General features: G+C 34.1%; 2 protein-coding genes across 5 annotated transcripts; one reads left to right on the top strand and one right to left on the bottom strand.

Annotated features, from left to right (window-relative positions):
- Window positions 1–90: 90 nt before the first annotated feature.
- LOC114377282 (transcription factor-like protein DPB) lies at window positions 91–6174 on the top strand. Of its 3 annotated transcripts, none has more exons than XM_028335726.1 (10): window positions 91–224; window positions 817–1078; window positions 2222–2298; window positions 2650–2693; window positions 3746–3808; window positions 3891–4037; window positions 4169–4237; window positions 4420–4518; window positions 5207–5277; window positions 5530–6174. In XM_028335726.1, exons 2-10 carry the CDS (start codon window positions 855–857, stop codon window positions 5747–5749), a joined length of 1014 nt encoding a protein of 337 aa, XP_028191527.1. In that variant the 5' UTR covers window positions 91–224; window positions 817–854; the 3' UTR covers window positions 5750–6174. The 3 variants fall into 3 exon arrangements, with proteins under 3 accessions (XP_028191527.1, XP_028191526.1, XP_028191525.1); XM_028335725.1 differs by having other exon boundaries at window positions 804–1078; XM_028335724.1 differs by having other exon boundaries at window positions 747–1078.
- A 4447-nt stretch (window positions 6175–10621) lies between these two features.
- On the bottom strand, window positions 10622–17476 carry LOC114375480 (poly(ADP-ribose) glycohydrolase 1-like). Of its 2 annotated transcripts, XM_028333265.1 has the most exons (10): window positions 16972–17475; window positions 16683–16786; window positions 16185–16389; window positions 15972–16076; window positions 15624–15742; window positions 14959–15102; window positions 13273–13366; window positions 12892–13089; window positions 12286–12348; window positions 10622–11828 (listed from the first exon to the last, which is right to left on the bottom strand). In XM_028333265.1, the coding sequence occupies exons 1-10, from the start codon at window positions 17410–17412 to the stop codon at window positions 11658–11660; spliced, it is 1644 nt and encodes a 547-aa protein (XP_028189066.1). In that variant the 5' UTR covers window positions 17413–17475; the 3' UTR covers window positions 10622–11657. The 2 variants fall into 2 exon arrangements, with proteins under 2 accessions (XP_028189066.1, XP_028189067.1); XM_028333266.1 differs by lacking the exon at window positions 14959–15102 and having other exon boundaries at window positions 16972–17476.
- Between the last annotated feature and the right edge of the window lie 906 nt (window positions 17477–18382).

Below are 18382 nucleotides of genomic sequence, written 5' to 3'. Positions count from 1 at the left end.
AAAAAATATTTCTCACGGTTTTTAATAATGAACCGGCTTACTGTGCCGGTCCGGTCCGGTCCGGTTTTTAAAGGCACGTTAAAACCTAAGCATAAGCATGCTCATTTCTTTTCTCTTTCTCTCTCGCACACGCAAACACTTGTTCCGGTGTCCCTCTCTCTTTCGCTTCATCTTCAACATTAGGTCTTCTCTGACTCTGTGGTTGTCACTGTTCAACGTCTTTGGTGAGTGTTCATAGCTTTTATTTGTGGAATTTTTTTATTCACCTGCTTGCTTGGGTGTTGATAACTAACATTTAGGGGAAGCTAATTTGTCAATTTTGTTTTCCTCCTTTTCTCAATTATGGCTTCTTAAATTTCTCAGATTCGTTCTCTTAACGGATAACGCTTTTAAAAAATGAAATTTGGACAGGTTTGAATCCGCTGCAGGATTGACATATTAGGTCTTATCAAAATTGTTTGAGAGTTTTATTTATTATTCATACAACACTTACTTTGCTAAAAAAAAATTCTTTTTGTCGCTCGCTGTTGTACAAATGCAACTTCTCACTGTTTATTTATACAGTTTCACTATATCAGTATGAATGAGTGTGGAACCAGTTGATGGATTATGTGTGCGTCTTATGTTAGCAATGTGGTGGATGCTGGATGATTATCTTCTTTTACACCTTTTTTTTTTCTTACATCTTATCTCATGCTGATTTTTGAGGCTGATGCTCATGCTCGAAACTCTAATGGTTTGTGCAGAGAGTTTATGCTGAGTAGTTCGGCTTTACCTCAAAAGTCCTGATCAATTGAATTCAGTTTCCATTGGTAGGATTTATTGCCGGGCCTTGAGGTAATCAGCTTACCAACATGGGAACACAACCCCAGCAAACATTTCGGGAGGAAGAGGAGGAGGAGATGCAAGGCCATGGAACTACGATGTCAGGTCAATCAATGTCAACAAGCAGAAGTGTCGGGTCTCCATCCAGCCGGAGTGAGCAGACAATGGCAACACCTGCTAGTGATAGCACTTTTCTTAGGTTAAACCATCTTGACATACATGGTGATGATGCTGGATCACAGGGCACCGTTGCGTGAGTTCTCCATTATCCTTTGAGCTTGTAGTAAATGAATAATTATGCAATGTGCTGTGATGCAGATGCTATTTGACTTGTGAATTTTCTTTTAAAGTTTGAGGGGTTTGACATTTTCCCATGAATATACCATTTCAAATAAACATTGATTTGGATAATTTTTTAACAAACAATTTACTAAATGTTTGCTAAGATAATTTTGTAAAGATCAAATTAGAAAAGGAAAATAGTTAAAGCACACTCATTTTCAGTTCATCATGAAATATCTTTTGAATTCCTGTGAAGGATACTAGTGTGACAAATGTTTCAAAGCCTTCTCTTTGTTAGCAATCTTAAAATAAATAATCAGCTGGTCTTTTCTTATGCCCTTATAATTTCTTCTGCTGCTTTCATTTTTCTAAAGAACCCTCTTGGTGGAAATATTAGACTTATTAGATGTTCTGAGAAAACAAAAGCATTCTCATGTGATTTTTTGTTTTTCTACTTGTATCTATGAACCCATTCAAAGACTTGTCTTCCTCTAAAATTGCATTTTGAAGAACAAACTCTCTCTGAGCTCAAGGCTTGCAGTAGTCTTTTAAATGTAAAATGTGGGAAATGTTCTGATGTATGAAATTCTTAATTCTTGATGCATGTGATATCAGTCTGTAGTTTTGTGACATTCATAGTCAGATGGTCATCTTTTTTTGTTTGTTTGTTTGTCAGTCATTTGCCAAATATGATATGCCATAGAGTCACCCAAAACTGAATGAGGACTTGTATTGTTGATGCAATTTAGAATTTGTGGCAAAAATTCAATAGAAGGTCCTTTGAATTTCTGCATGCATGCAGTAGAATAGTGTATATTTTCAATTCTATTCAATAGAGTTTTTTTAAATTTGTGTTTGCTTATGTCTCCTGATATGGGAGGTCTTTCTTTTTTGTCTTATACTCTTGAGAATAAGTGAAATCATCTGAGGCTGTTTTATAGTTATATAGAGGGTTAGGGAAGTGTATTTATGCTTAACTTAATTTTTTTTTTATTTTTTGCAGTAAGAAATATTAACTTCCTGTTAAGTTAGATATATTGGGCATGAAATTCTATCTATATATATACATATGCATACAGTTGATTCTTACCCATTATGAATTTTTAAACACTAGCAAGAAGAAAAAGAGGGGCCAACGGGCTGTTGGAGGTGATAAGAGTGGAAGAGGTCTCCGTCAATTCAGTATGAAAGGTCTTTAACCTGTAGCCCAATTTGATATTTTGTTCTTTAAAGAAAAAGTCCATTGATCTTCTCTAGTTAATAGCTTTAGCCTTTCAAAGTTGCATATAGCTTTGACCTTTAAGTATGTGTTTGGTTTATTTTATTTTGAAGGAATAACTGCTTATGTTTACCAGCTTTTTCAGAGAACTGTTGTAAAATAAGTGATTTTTTGCACAGAAATATTCTTTTACCAAACATGCACTAATGACAAAAAATCTGTGGTATTTAGTTGCCTGTGCTCCTTAGGTTGTCATTATTTTTGTGGAGGTCATGATGATATATTTCCTTACTGGTTTTATTTCCCATCTATTGGCTGTCCAGTGTGTGAGAAGGTAGAAAGCAAGGGAAGAACAACTTACAATGAGGTCAGCCAGTTAATCTAAGTCAGTTTGTGCGAAACTGAATTTAATTTTGGCTTCAGTTTTATATGGTATATGCATGTAAAATGGTTGTATATTATTATAGCTTCTGCTTTTTTCAATTAATTTCTTAATATATTTTTGTCAATGCATGTGCATGCATGTCTCAAGTTCTAATATGTGTTGTATTTAATTTTAAATTGTGTGCATTGAATAAATTACTTTTGGATTTTAAAAAGGAATTGTCCTCAGAATTCCCTGAGTTTATATTCATTTTACTTTATTCTTCATATTTTCTTGATTATCAAGCATAACCATCCCTGAGTCTGTATGAGTCACAGCCTTTGACTTGTTAGATGCCTATAAGATGTTCTTGAGAATTCTTCAAGAGCTACAATTTGTATTCGGGGTTGAAGGGAAGCCTTTACATTGAGGATGTAATATAATTCCACAGAGAAGTTATCTCCTCATGACTGATTTTTTATTTTTAAGATTTTCCAAAAGTTGTTAGTACTAAAGTCTTGGTACTTTTAGTGCTTCTGAGAAAATACAGAGGCATATTGATGCAACACCAGGAAAATGATGAGCCCGATACTATTGTTGTAGATTGAGAGTAGATATGGCATGGGAGCTATGAGCTATTTAGAACTGTGTAGGTTAGGAACTGATGTTATATGCATCATACATGGTTTCATTTTCATATATTTTCTTGTGGGCTTTAGCAAATGAACACTACCTGTAAGATAATGCTTCAGTTAGGAAGCACCCAGCTGCTTCACTTTATATAATAATTGAGAGAGATTTCATGTAAGAGCAATAACCATAAAATGATAAAATGCAACTTCCTAGAATATTAACTGTTTCCAACAAGTTGTATTGTAAGGAAATGTTTCTGAAAACAGGTACTCTAAAACTGAGAGAAAAAAGAAACTGGTGAGAATTCACGTCTTTCTTTGTAGTTCAACTTGTCACAAAAATTCTGGTTTGGATTCCTCAAATTTAGTACATATACCTAGTTTATTTTAAAAAAATTCAATATGGATTGTGGTTATATTTAGGTAGCTGATGAACTTGTGGCCGAATTTGCTGATCCAATCAATGGTGTTTCAACTCCTGATCAGGTTTTTTCTTTGTATAAATTATTTAAGACTGAGTGCAAGATAAATATTATGGACTTATTTTTTAGGGGTTAACATTTGACAGCAACAATATGATGAGAAAAACATTCGTCGAAGGGTGTATGATGCTTTGAATGTTCTCATGGCAATGGATATTATTTCTAAGGATAAAAAGGAAATTCAATGGAAGGGTCTCCCTCGTACTAGTCTAAGCGATATTGAAGAGCTAAAGGTTTGCAAACAATATTAAGTTGTAATTTTTTTTTTTGGCTGAGTAGCTTATTCTTTCCTTACAATGATGCTCTTGGCTATTCTAAAAATACAATAAAAGGATCATTTTAACTAATATAATCAATTCAACAGTCGGAGCGTCTTGGGCTAAGGAATAGAATTGAAAAGAAAGCAGCCTATTTGCAAGAGCTGGAGGAGCAAGTAAGGACTACTCTTTCAAGTGGATTTAATCTGGGATTGAACTCCTGTACCTACTAGTTTGCAAGCCCAAGGATTTTATTCTTTTTTGCATTTTGAAATTTGCAATTGGTTTATTAGAAGGCCATATGATTTTTGTCCATAATGATTAGTTTCTGTTTGCTAACTTGTATTAATTTATGTAGTACATAGGTCTTCAGAAACTTATACAACGAAATGAGCAACTATATAGCTCAGGAAATGCTCCCAATGGAGGTGTATCTTTGCCCTTCATTCTGGTGCAGGTATGCTATGATGTACTGTTTTTGGTTATTTTGTCCACCAGAAAGTGTTTCTCATTTCCCCCCTTTGGATCTTCAATTTGTCAGATAATGCTTATATTTTATTGGTCTTAAGTCTGATGTAACTAGTCAGCATTTACTTAACCAGTTGGTTTAAGCCTTAAAGTTTAGATTACATGCAATCTATTATTATCAGATGAGACCTCACTCCTGCTTCTTGGGTAAATTTAACTATGATCATTTTTTTCACCATTGTTATGGAGTATGGACATTGGTTAGAATTTGTCAACTAAAATTAATGTAGTTATTATTATTATTATTTTGGTCACTATGCAGGGTTTATGATGATAGGTCTATGAAGGGTTCCAAATTCGTTAATTTTATTTTTAGGAAGAACCAGCTCACCCTAATAAAGAAATAAAGGAAGGAACTAAAGAAATATATGCAAAGCATTCAATTACAAATTGCCATGGTTTTGCTCATTATGGTATTTCTTTTTAGTGGGTGTGGAAGAACTAATTTGAGCCTATGAACTTATCATAATATGTTCATTTTGCTTATTTTAACAAGTTCATAGTCAAGCTTATGAATAAACTCCTATTTGGTAAAAGCTTATTGAATAAGCATTTGATTGAGTTGTTACTTAAACATGTTCTTAATAAATATCATTTCTGGCTTTTGGAAATTGTAGACACGGCCCCATGCAACTGTTGAAGTGGAAATATCAGAAGATATGCAGCTTGTGCATTTTGATTTCAATAGGTAAGAATCTTTCAATTACTTGGCTTTCTTTCTGTAAGAGTAATGATGTTATCTTGCCCATGTGCTTTCTGAAAGTGACTCTAATTCTTTCGAATCATATATTCAAGCATCAGTGATACTATTATGGTCAAACAGAGGCTGCGTTGCTAAATACATGTGTCATTTTCAGAGCATCTTTGTTATTAGAACTTTTTATAATTCAAAATCTTTTTCTATGTATGCTTACTTCCTCTTCTTTTTTTCTCTCTGTAGCACTCCCTTTGAGCTGCATGATGATAACTATGTTCTCAAGGCAATGAAATTTTGTGAGAGATCTCAGAATGATAATACAACAGATAATTCTACAGATGGCGGTGAAGGTTCTAGCATATATGCACAGGTTCCTACTTCAGTTTCAAACCCTCCAAATAGGCCTCCTTCATCTCCACCACTCCCTGGAATATTAAAGGCAAGAGTTAAGAACGAGCATTGATATGCAATTTTGTACTGCATCGCCTTATTTAAGCATGTTTGTATATTTTTGTAAAGTAATTTGTCAGTAATTAATTGTCCTTCATAATAGTTAATCAGTACAGCCAATTCACTCATTAGGTTAGAAGCGAACCAGTGTGCTTGAGTCTATATTCTTCTGGGTTGATTTTGGCAAATTCTTTGCTAACCATATCCATTATTTACTACCTTAAGACCTTAACTGATTTTTTTCCCCACATTTTCTGTGTATTTGCCCTTTTGTACTTATAATAGAGAAATTGGTTTGTACCAGTCCATAGAGATCATGGAATGTTATCCATCAGCGTAGGATTAATTTTGGAATTCTCAGATATATTGTAAATTATTCCGTCTTATCATCTTATGTGAATCTTGATGTGTGGGCAAATGCATCGTATTATATCTTCATGGTGTGTTAATAGGGCTCCCTTCATGCAGTGCTTGTTTTATTGACATCTAGCAAAATAATCTACCAAACCAACGGAATAATTTTATGCTGGAAAATTATCTAGCATTCATGCACTATTCTTTTGGAAGGCTATCAACGGAATATTTTACGTATTTTTCTAGTTTAAAGGGGTATTTGTGTCTGGGATTTTGTGCTTGGGCCTTGTAGTGTTTGTGGTTTCCGTATTATTTCTTTCTTTTATGGTGGGCGCAAAGTGTGGAAGGGTAAAGAAAGGGGGAAATAGAAACAAAGTGTTACTTCAATTCCAATCATGCAAAAATTCTGACTTTTCAATAAATCAATAATAGTAATATGAAAAGGATTGAGCATGTGCTTTTTGGTTGATGAATACTTCCTTTTAAAACTGAAAGTCGAGCCAAGAATGGTTTTATTTTTTATTAGTACAAGAGACGCTCTAGTTTTAATTCCAAATGATGCTTTTGCTTGCATAGCATTTTAACTGTTTTGTTTTAATGACAAATTCCTATGGTCGAAAATACTGCCCATGTACGGGTACGTGACTACAGATGGGATAAGAAATTGTTTTTTTGTTTTTGTGAACCATTTATTGTATATGTATTATCATCTTTTAGAGATAATTTTGTTGGAGGTATTTTCATATACTAAATTAAACACTTTTTTTAATGATGATTAGATCTTAGTTTGTTATATTGTGAGACTAGTCTTATTTGCTTAACTAGTGATAGACATTAAAGTTAAATATGGAAGTGAATATATATATATTTGCACTCTTCCGAATGATAAAATTAGATTGTGGAGTGCGAAGTGTCCTGTACTTTTCATCCATTTGCAAAGGGAAAATATAAATTATCCACAATTCACAAATTTTATACAAGTTTGTGTTATACTTTTATCTCACTAAGGCATAGCATGAATATAATTACTCTTTGCAAGTGCATGTTTTAATTATCATAATAAACTATTGAACTGGACTATCCGTAAACAAAATGCCAAAACGCTGAAAAAATATAAGCTTAACCGGCTGCTGAGATCAATTTTATACAAAACAAAAAATAGACTAAAAACAAATATTTGCTCAATAAGATTTCTGTTAATTTTTTTAATAACTATAAAAGAACAGAAAATAGACTAAAAAAACAAGATACTTGGCATATTAAGTATAAAAAAATAGTGTGTGGGGCAATTGCCCCCACTGTTGACCCAATTGATGATCAAATAAAAAAAATGAAAAACCTATATATATATATATATATATATATATATATATATATATATATATATTCTTTTCTAGTTATTCATGTGATTCATTTCTATGTGATTTTCACCAGGATTATTATCCTTATGGATTCGAACATCAATTTTAAAAATACACTAGTATGTGAATTATTATAAAAAAAATTGTTTTATTATAACTTATACTTGAAACTTATTCATTTCATTTCTAAAAACAACAAAATAAGACATTATCTATACCTGTAATGTTGACATATCCCATTTGAGATCAAATTACTTTTAGTGGCAATTTCAATTTATTCTCGTATCAATATTCAGAAAATGTATCATTAACACAATATCTGTAATACTCATCAACAAACTCCTGATTAAATCCCCATAAAACTAGTGAATTGATAAAAGACAGACGTTCAGCAACAGAAAATTTGGCAAATCCATTCGAACACATATTTATTGCCGCTGGAGCCATTGGAAGAAGCCGACATTAATTTCTCCTCTTGATTTAATTATTGAGTACTCAATTAGATTCTTCCATACGTCCCCAAATCTTCCTAGCACTTGGCTAAATTAAGATAATTTATTCACTGACAGCATTACCACTAATTAAAATGAGATGAGTTAGGAAGGAGGTATTGCAGATAATGCAACATTAGTAAAAGAAAAAATAAACAAAGCGGAAACTTAAATTAAGGTGAATCTTGAAATAATGTTATGCTACTTTATTCTTAAATGGTGAATGTAAATATTAGATTGAATAGTACAGGAACGTAATATTGTATGATCAATAAGGGGAAAAAATGATATTCCAATGTGGAAAAAGAAAAACAAATGACACTTTCAATGCAGATGCCTATGTGGAATGCCATGTATCGTGGGTCGAGAATCTGTCATTGCGAAAAGGAAAGATCAAATTACCTTGTCTAAGTTATTCAATTTCCCCAATGTGTAGCATGCTACGAAAGGTCTTCGAGACTCTAAGCTAAAGGTAAATAGTATTAAAGAATCTAGTACTACGGTCACTGGTCAATAACTACGAGTTTCTTCTTTGTCTCATGTCACAACCCCTAGTATACAACACCTTTTCTGAACCAACAATAGAAAGTAACTAGATATTTAGGGACAGTTAGTTTGCTGTTATATAAAACAATTTTATTTATTAAACATAAATATTTATAATTAATTCACGTAATTACACAATGATAACTGCCACGTGTTCATCATATATTGTTGATAGCTAAAATTATAAAATTACCTGAGAAGCTGCAAGCCACTGAATTATGGTCTTTATTTCAGGATCTCTTCCAAAGACACCACATCCCCAGTTTCCAGTTGCATACCCAATATTATTGCCCTGATCCTAATAAAAAAAATAGTATTTATGAGAATACCATATTCAAATAGTTGCTTAACCTAACATCCAGTTTCGTAGAGAAAGACCAACCAGTGCAGATGAACATCCATTCTCCTGCGATATTTTCTGATATGGTTGATATTTACCTTGGAACAGAAAACCACAGAATGCCTTATTCGTCTCACTGCAGGAATGAACAAGCTACAATCAAAATTTACTTTGTATGGTCAAATTGAACATTGTTACAATTAAATACTTAAACTAGAAATAATTTTCCCAACAATATATTTTTTGAAGTCTCTTAATTGATGGGTATAAAACTGACCAAGCATAAAGAAAGCTTTGTTTTTATGAAAGAAGAAATATTAGGAAGGAACAAGAACTGTGTAGCAAACAAGACACATTCCTCCAAAGAATTGAGAAAAAGAAACATTTCCACCTTGCAGGAATGCAGGGAACGCATGCATGTAAAACAAGCCTTTTAAAAACAATAACAAAAACAGCAAACATAATGAATTTTAGATTATAGAAAGTGTTCTTGTATATTCTCCTACTCCAATAAATAACAGTAACTCTACATCCCAAAAAGTAAAAAGCAGTAGCCGCATAAACCACGAGTAACAAACCGGAGGACAGAATCTTCCGTGTATTGACTTATCCCCGGACATTCTAATGCATCAATTGATATGAATCATCATCAATAGCAACAATCCTGGTTTTCAGTCTTCCATGGGTGGCAAGAATAGCATGCCAGCAATCAATTCTGGATTGATCACAAAGCGGATTTCCTTTTATATCAGACGTTTACAAGCAAGTTTATCGAACATCAATAGGCCAAATGTTCAAGTGACAAAAAAATATCTCAAATTGACAGAATTTACAAAATAATGAAAGGTGCTAAATACAACATGTATACAAGACTGCATGCATATGATTATATCAGTAACTACAGCATAAAAGCTATCATACTTGCAAGAAACTAAGCATAAAAGGTTATGGGTAGAAATAAAAACATATTGCACCTGTAAATCCCCCACTTCAAGAACAATGCCGCCAAGATACTTATCTGCAAAATCTACTTCAACAGCTTCATTTGATTGATCTTCTATGCATCCTGAATAGTGAACCTAAAAAAATGAGAAAGTATTACCTATTAGTAATGTGAATAGAATCATTGTTGAAGGGAAGTACTTTTGGCTCAAACGAGACAATGCCCTTAGGCATATGAGAAGTTATCCTGAAGGACGTAGTGAATCTTATGTTCCTCTGTGGGAATGTTGAGACCACTAACATAGGAGAAATAAAAAGATAAAAATGAAGACTAGAAGTAGAACTGTAAAGGTGAATGAAAAAGTATATAGCAAAAGGAAGATAGATTCCGTACGCAAACAATGTATCGAAGTTCGTGCAGTTGTGACAATGGCTCCGCCAATATCCAAATGAGGATTTTTTGATAGTGAGTTTCCAACAAAGAGGGCAATTTCAAAACCAAATCCCCAGCGCCGGAAGGAAAGATAAAAAAATTACCTCATTTAGGTTCTGTAATGCTTGACATGATCGATTTCTTAAAACAGTTTTTGAGAACAATAAAGGTACTTCTGATTGTGTTTTTGTTTTTTAAGGTTTTAAAATAAAACAATTTTCAAAAACTTATCTTAATAGAAGGAAAAAGATGCGAGAGTGTTAAAAAACAACTTAAATACGGCCAAATCCGAGACCAATAACGCATCGTCATGATCGGTAAGAATGGCAAAACCGATCTCAATTCCTCACTTCTCTCCATTCTGCAAGCATTAGGGTTACAAATCTCTCTTTGTCTCTCTCTTGGCACGCAACAAAAATTGAAACAGGTTTCTTTTTTTGTGTATTACTTACTTGAGCAGCAAGAAGGATGTACAATCATTTGAAGAGAAAGATGATGAAAATTAAAAAAAATAATGAGATTCTTCGTCTAGAATATTTTGACTACATATGCATCACATTCATTCAGAGGTTTAGCAACTATATGAACAAGTTCTCGAGGGCAAAGCTATTTGACTGCTAACAAGAATGGCATGGTCAGCCTTTGCTCCCAGAAAAGCTTATCAGCAGCAGATGGAAATTCATCAATCCTCATCAGAAATTAAACCACCTAGATTTAGGTTTTGGCCATCTTGTAGTTCAGGGAAGTGCCTTACAGTTTTTGAAGGCAAGATTGACAATCGAAGGGGTAGGCATAGCTGAGTGCAAGTTTGATGGATCAAATCCCCCTTCCAACTATTTGCATTCCACTTCCATTACCACAAAGCATTTTGCCCCTGTAGACTTCACTACAGCGGAAATTGCACAGCTGCGGCAATAATCAAAAAATATGGGTGCACCACTTTGAAAGAAAAAATTTGGAATCCTGATCAAGATAAAAGAGAAATTTGACTGCTGCTGACTATTCAAGTAAAACATATATCTGACATCAACAAGGATATTTCCTTCTTCAGAGGACTCGGATCAACAATGGTTGTACAAATATTGTCTTTACATTACTTTTGTATCTTTCCTTCATTGCACGCAAAAGACATAAACAAATGTTTCCTTTCCAGCACCTTTTAAATGTAAGAAGAGAATCCGGATAGTATATTTTTTGTATCCACCCTCTCTACTCCAAAGCTAAACACAATAAAACAGAAGAGTCTCTAGTAGCACTTTGCTAAAAAAACATCATTATATCCTTTATGCTGTAGATTCTAGCTTCACGGTCTGCAGTGTAGTCATGTAAGAGTGATAAAACTTGGAAGTCCACAAACCAAACTATGCACAGCATACCTTTTCACAGCTCCTTCAAAGTGAGAACATTGACAAAAGAGAAAGACGTTCAACAACAGAAGGTTCAACAACAGAAGATTAAGCCAGATTTGGCAAATCCATCCTAGCACCATGGCCATATATTGATGGAAGGAGCCATTGAAGGAAGCCCACATTAGTTTCTCCTTTTGATCTATTTATTGAGTACTCAATTAGCATGTTCCATAGGTCCCCAACTGTCCATCTCTGAGACAAAATCCAATGAGCAACCTGTGACAACATCAATCATGGTCCCTTGTAAGAAATCTTCAGAGAAAAACAAGTTCAAATTGAATGTGAATCCTCCTAGCACTTGGCTACATGAAGATAATTGGTTAACATACAGCATTACCACTAATTACAATGAACCGATTTAGGAAGGAAGCAATGCAGATAATGGGATGTGCATTTGTAAAACAAACCATAAACAAAATGGAAACTTAAATAAATGCAAATCTTGAAATCTAAGCCTAGCTCGGTCAGTCCTGTTGATGCCAATTTAATCTGAAATTTTGAATGCAAATACCAGATTGAATAGTACGAATATATAATATTGTAAGATTATTAGGAGGGTGATCCATATTCAAATGTGAAATAAGAAAGACAAATGACACATTTCAATACAGATGCCTATCAGGATGCCATCTCATGGGTTGAGATTGTTACTATGAAGGGAAGACCAAATTACCTCGTCTAGGCTCTGCAATGCCTCCAAGCCAAATGTGTAGTAAGCTATGAAAGGTCTTAGAGCCTGTTAGACATGAACCAAGACAAAATTGGTTTTCAAGCAAGATAAGTCAAAGATGAGCAGTACTACTGAGTTTGATTAATCACCACCACCCGTTTGACCCAATCCCTAACCACCTCATCCTAATCTCTATGCTGGTGAGCCAGAAAACCACAAAGACACAAATCTCATGCCCAACCACCCTCTTGTCCACACTTCATATTCTTTTTTCTTTTCTTTTGAGAAATAATTTTAAAAACTCTTCTATAAAATAGTGAGAATATATGAAAATATCTAATCATATCTTAAAATATCTTATATTATCCTCTACGATTGGCTTCTCTTATTATCTCTAAAGATTTGTTACTGTGTTTCCTTATGATAACTGCCACATACTCATATTTTTTTTTGGTCGGCAAAAATAATATATATTATATATATAATCAGTACCAGCGGTACTATCATTACAAATAGTTAGATTACCAGCCACATGGTTCCAACATCAGACTAAGGTCAGTCCCAAAGGAAACCAATAGCTGGGATCAAAATCTAAAAATATAAAATTACCTGAGAAGCTGCAAGCCACTGAATTATTGTCTTTACTTCAGGATCTCCTCCAAAGGCACCACATCCCCAGTTTCCAGTTGCAACCCCAATATTATTGCCCTGATCCATCCCGTGGTAATCATTTTGAGAATTTGTAATTTTGTGGTTGGAAATTTCTCCTTCATCTGTTTCCATAGATGTTGAGGTGGCAGCATAGAACTGTGAAGCAAAGGGTGTTCAAAAAAAGATAAATAAACAAAGACCAATGCAGATAGATGGCAGACATGGTCACATAGATACCTAGATCCTAATAAAAAAAAATTATGAGAATTTCATATTAAAAAAGTTGCTTAACCTAAAATCCAGTATCATTGTTTATAGAAAAACATGGGAAAGACCAACCAGTGCAGATGTACATCCATTCTCTTGCAATATTTTCTGATACGGTTGATATTTACATTGGTACAGAAAACCGCAGAATGCCTTATTGATCTCACTGCAGGAATGACAAAGCTATGTTCAGAATTTGTTTTGTATAATCAAATTTAACATACCTTTAAGGGTAACTATTACTAAACTAGAAATAATGTTCCCAACAAATTTCATTTTGAAGTCTCTTAATTTATGGACTCTGATAGAACTGACCAGAAACAGAGGCAAAGAATGTGTGTGTTATTATAATAGTGCACCCAAAACAGAGTACAGATGAATTTCGAGGTCTCACCACCCTCCATTTCCCAAATTCTCTCCCTATTTATTCTTACACACATGAGCAGGATTATACTTCTCTTCACAGGTGAAACATTCTCCTTTCCTCATCTTCTCATTTACTTCCGCAGGTGACAAATTATGGAAGGTTCTTCTACCTTGCCATCCACTCGATCATGTTTTAGCAGCATTAGTAGGATCAGCTACCTTAATATTTGCTGGTTGCCTATCCCTTACAAATCTCTGACCCAAATAACTGGGTTTCTGAAAATTATACCCCTTACTATTACTCACAGATAACTTCCCTAAGACTTGATTCTTATCTTCCACCCTGCAAGCCTTGACCATAGATTCCATCAAGTCTTTTGGTTCATGGAGCCTTACCTCAGAGCTGATCTCTTCTTTCAGCCCCTTGAGAAACACCTCCACCAGAAACGATTCCTCCAACCCCTTCACCATTCCGACATGCTTCTCGAATTGGCCTATGAATTCTTCCACTGTTTCTTCCTGTTCCAGCGCCAGCAAAGCCTGAAAAGGATTCCCTAGATTAGACGCTTGAAACCTTTGGGAGATTGCGATCTTGAACCCTTCCCAAGAATGGTTTGGGTTCCTAGATTCTCACCATTGGAACCACCCTAGAGCTTCTCCGTCCATGGCAATCATTACTGCTTCAAGCTTATCCTCTTCTCTTACAGCTTGCAACCGAAAATACTTTTCTATCTTCGTTAACCAGCCCATCGGATCTTCTCCCTCGAATATTGGCATTTCGAGAGTTCTCCACCGATTGCTGCCCTGTGCAGTGTTCCCTTTATTCCCTCCTATTGAATCGTCCACATGAACGTTCAATTCGGGAGGTTTTTAATCCCTCTAATAGACTATTTATAGTTTCTTAACTAACTAACAGTTAGCTATAACTAACTGACTGTTAGTTCTAACTAACTGACAGTTACTAAGGCTCTTAGCTCTTCTAACTAACTGACATTTACTATGGCTCTTAGCTCTTCCAAGGATATTTCCTAACACACCTCTTTCATCATCTATCAGAATCAAACTGACCAAGCATAAAGAAACTCTGTATTTATGAAAGAAGAAATATTATTAGGAAGTATGGTTACTATTATACTATTATAGCTACTGTGTAGTGAACTGAGTACACTCCTCCAAAGGCAACTCTGGAAAGAGTTTCCAACCTACAGGGAATGCATGCTTGCAAAACACACCTCTTATAAACAATTACAAATTTCAAAGTGCAAACATCAAAATAATGAATTTTAGATTACAAATTTTATCTTCGTATACTCTCTTAGTCCCATAAATAACAGTAAGTCAGTGATTCTACATCCTAAAAAGCAGTAGCCACATTAACCAATATTAACAGACCGGAGGAGAAAATTTGCCCTGTATTGTCTCATCCCTGGGCTACATAATGCATCAATTGCAACAATCCTAGTTTTCCGTCTTCCAAGAGTGTCTACTTCCCTTTCATCCACATAATCACCAGAAAATCGAAATGATGAAGCATACCTAAAGAAATCATGAAATATTATCACCATTAGGTTATGTAGGAAGTTCCCAGCAATTATAACAGTGAAATAAACAGCTGAAAAACATATAAAGTGACATCACATCAAAATAATTGTTTCTTTTTAATTTAGTTCACCCTACCATATGTATACTACTATACTGTATATACATCATCACAAATAACAGTAAATTTTAATCTTTATATTCTTGGGAGTATATAAACTTTAGTGTTAAAAATCTGTTGTATCTAGGTGTGCAAACAAACAATAAGGAGAACAAAAATAGACATGAAACTTAAATGTTTCAAGCTACGACAAACCATTGGCCAACAACACAGACAAATCACAAGAGAAAAATCACTATTCAAAGCATAACAATCAATAAACATGCTTTTCTTGCAAATTCAAATAGAAATGGGGGAAAAGAAAACTCCCATCACATTTTTGAAGTATTTTAATCTAGTATTAGGCATCAACAATTTTATTTCATATTCAAGTTTAGATCCATTGAGTAACACTAACCCTGTATAACTTGAGAACCTTTCCACACCAACAATTTCTATAGCCTCATTATCTGCCATAGCTGGCAAGAAAAGCATGCCAACCATCAGTTCTGGACTGACCATGAAGCGGATTTCCTCCTATATCAGACATTTACAAGCAAATTTGTCAGCATCAATAGAACAAATGTTCAAGTGACAAAAAAATATCTGAACTTAAAGAATCTACAAAATGATGAAAGGTGCTAAATACAATATGTACACAAGACTGCATGCACATGCTTATATCATGAACTATGATATAAAAGCTACTATAATCGACAAAAACTAAGTATAAAGTGTTATAGGTGGAAATAAAAACATATTGTACCTGTACACACCCCCTGCCAAGAGCACCTCCCCCAAGATATTTATTTGCAAAATCTACTTCAACAGCTCCACTTGATTGATCTTCTATGAGCCCTGAACTGTGAACCTATTTAAAATGCCAAACTATTACCTATTACAAACCAAATGGATGATTTAAAAATAAAAACTAAAATAAATTATTTCTGACAATTGAAAATAAATTTCCTTCAATTACCTCAAATCTGCATAGAGGTATAGCAGAAGTGCTCCAAAAATTAGCATCTGGGTAAGAAATATGAATAGAATCATTTTTGAAGGGAAGTACTTTTCGCTCAAATGAGACAATACCCTTGGGCATTTCAGAACTTATCCTTTGAAAATAGTGAACGATGCACCAAATCTTATTTTCCTGTTTTTGACTGTAATCATCATACAGACTCCTGAAAATGCAGAAAGCAGATCTTTTGGATTTCAAGAAAAAAATAATTATGACATATGAAATAGGACAATAAGTCTTTGATATGAACTACAGTACTATACCGATATCAATTTTATCTCTCTCTTTCACTCCCATTGAGTCACTCTCACACACACACAAACACCTGTCTTAAGATATATCAAGTGCCGCAGCATCTTGACAACACTGGGAGAAATAGAATGATAAAAATTAAGACTAAAACAAGCGAACAAGAATACATGGAGATACAAAAATATATTGCTAAAGTTTTCTCACCCAAACAATACATCGAAGTTAATCATTGGAAGATGTATCACAGGTCTGTCACTGACTGGGAATAGACAAAATAATGAGCAGCTAAGAAGAGCAGCAATCAACTCCTGAAAGGCCAGAATCTGATAATGTTAACTATAACCATCTTTAGCATGCATCATACAATAAAAATGGTAGTAGAAGCAGCATCAACAGTTGTGATAGCAGTAGCAGTCAAGTTTTACTATAATTGTGTAATTTATTTAGTAGTTTTGATGCTGTTGGAGTAAATGCACATAAAGAAGAAAGTAACCTGGGTAAGGAAGACTATCCCTGGTTGCTGTGAATCCAACAAGCGAAGAGCAGTAGTGAGCATAGCTCCTGCCTCTCCATCTATAGCCATATTATCAGTGTTTTGATAGTGTGATTCCAACAAAGAGGGTAACCTCAAAAGCAAATTCCCCAATGCGGGAAGCACCTCCTGAAACCACTTGCTAGATTCCTCTCCAGACATAACCTCGTCGAAGAAGAGGGCATAGCCATGCGGAGCGGAAGGGGCTAAGGGTTCGGAAGAGAGAGAAAGGGCGTTTCTGAGGTCAGAAATGGCTTGGAAAAAGTGGTGGCCCGAGTTGACTCGCCCTCCTCCGAGTTCTCTCAGTGTTTCCACCGCTTGGGACGGCCAAAACGGAGAGGAACAACGCATGACCACGGGTAGATATGCCAGAATCGATTGCAACTCCTCTCTTTCTTCCATTCTCAAACCAACTTTGTGAAAACCAATTAGTGTTCATTTGGCTTATACAATTCATCATTCTGGGTTAAAACTCCGGTTACAAATACTAACTTCTTTACAACAAAATTATTAGATTTTTTTTTTCTTCTAAGATCAGGTATTTCATAACCAAAAATCATCCCAACAATTTTTTTTTCATAAACACAATAAGAAATACAACCCTCTAATATCTTTAAAGAATTTATTCATCTACTAATTATATTAGATCTTATTGGTAAAAAAAGTAATTAAAATTCATTTGAATTTACAATTTTCCAACATTGCATTAATATAATTACTTTATTAATTACATAAAAATAGTTTTAAGAAATAGTATTTACTATTTAAAAAATTTAGGGACTAAGAATAGCATTTGACTCTTTTTTTTAGTTGAGTAACATTTAACTGTCCTAAGTTATTGTGCCAAGTAATTAGAATTATGTAATTATTTATCTCACAATATGAATTTAAATTAGCTTTTATTTCGGTAGTATTTAGCTTGTAAATTGTAATTAGGATTATGATTTTTTTTCCCGTCTCTCCTTATTTCCTGAATTGTTTTTTGGACATAATGGGGCCAGAGGCCCAAAGGAACAGCTACACAGAAATAAATGAAATTTAGTTTCTGAAATGTTGTTAAATTTCTTTAATATATTTCAGAAATCAAAATCTAAAACATATATATGTTACTAAAACTATATTTCATCAAGGATCTAACTCAATTATCTATCTTCGATTCCTACAAAAATTTAAAAAATACATTTCAAATACCAATAATACATTTTAAAAATGATTCCTTAAACAAGTATTGGGATTTTAATCTTGTGAATACTTAAGCATGTCATGTCATGTCATGATAATGAAAAAGAAGAAAAAAATGCAAAAGAAAATTGTATTCACCGAAAGAAGGCTCAAGATTATAACTGGATCGTGTATTCCACGAAATCCCATG

The sequence above is a fragment of the Glycine soja genome, chromosome 11 (genome assembly GCF_004193775.1).
Source record: "Glycine soja cultivar W05 chromosome 11, ASM419377v2, whole genome shotgun sequence".
Taxonomy (NCBI): Eukaryota; Viridiplantae; Streptophyta; class Magnoliopsida; order Fabales; family Fabaceae; genus Glycine; species Glycine soja.
This window is presented reverse-complemented; position numbering and strand designations above follow the sequence as displayed.

Excerpts from the sequence above, each read along its gene's own strand:
- LOC114375480 (XM_028333265.1), bottom strand. The coding sequence starts at position 17,412 with ATGGAAGAAAGAGAGGAGTTGCAATCGATTCTGGCATATCTACCCGTG. Across the intron at positions 16,077-16,184 it reads TACCTCTATGCAGATTTGAG|GTTCACAGTTCAGGGCTCAT; the intron begins GTAATTGAAGGA and ends CATTTTAAATAG. Across the intron at positions 11,829-12,285 it reads CATTGCAGAGCCTAGACGAG|GTTGCTCATTGGATTTTGTC; the intron begins GTAATTTGGTCT and ends ATGTTGTCACAG.
- LOC114377282 (XM_028335726.1), top strand. The coding sequence starts at position 855 with ATGGGAACACAACCCCAGCAAACATTTCGGGAGGAAGAGGAGGAGGAG. Across the intron at positions 3,809-3,890 it reads GTGTTTCAACTCCTGATCAG|CAACAATATGATGAGAAAAA; the intron begins GTTTTTTCTTTG and ends AACATTTGACAG. Across the intron at positions 4,238-4,419 it reads TGCAAGAGCTGGAGGAGCAA|TACATAGGTCTTCAGAAACT; the intron begins GTAAGGACTACT and ends TAATTTATGTAG.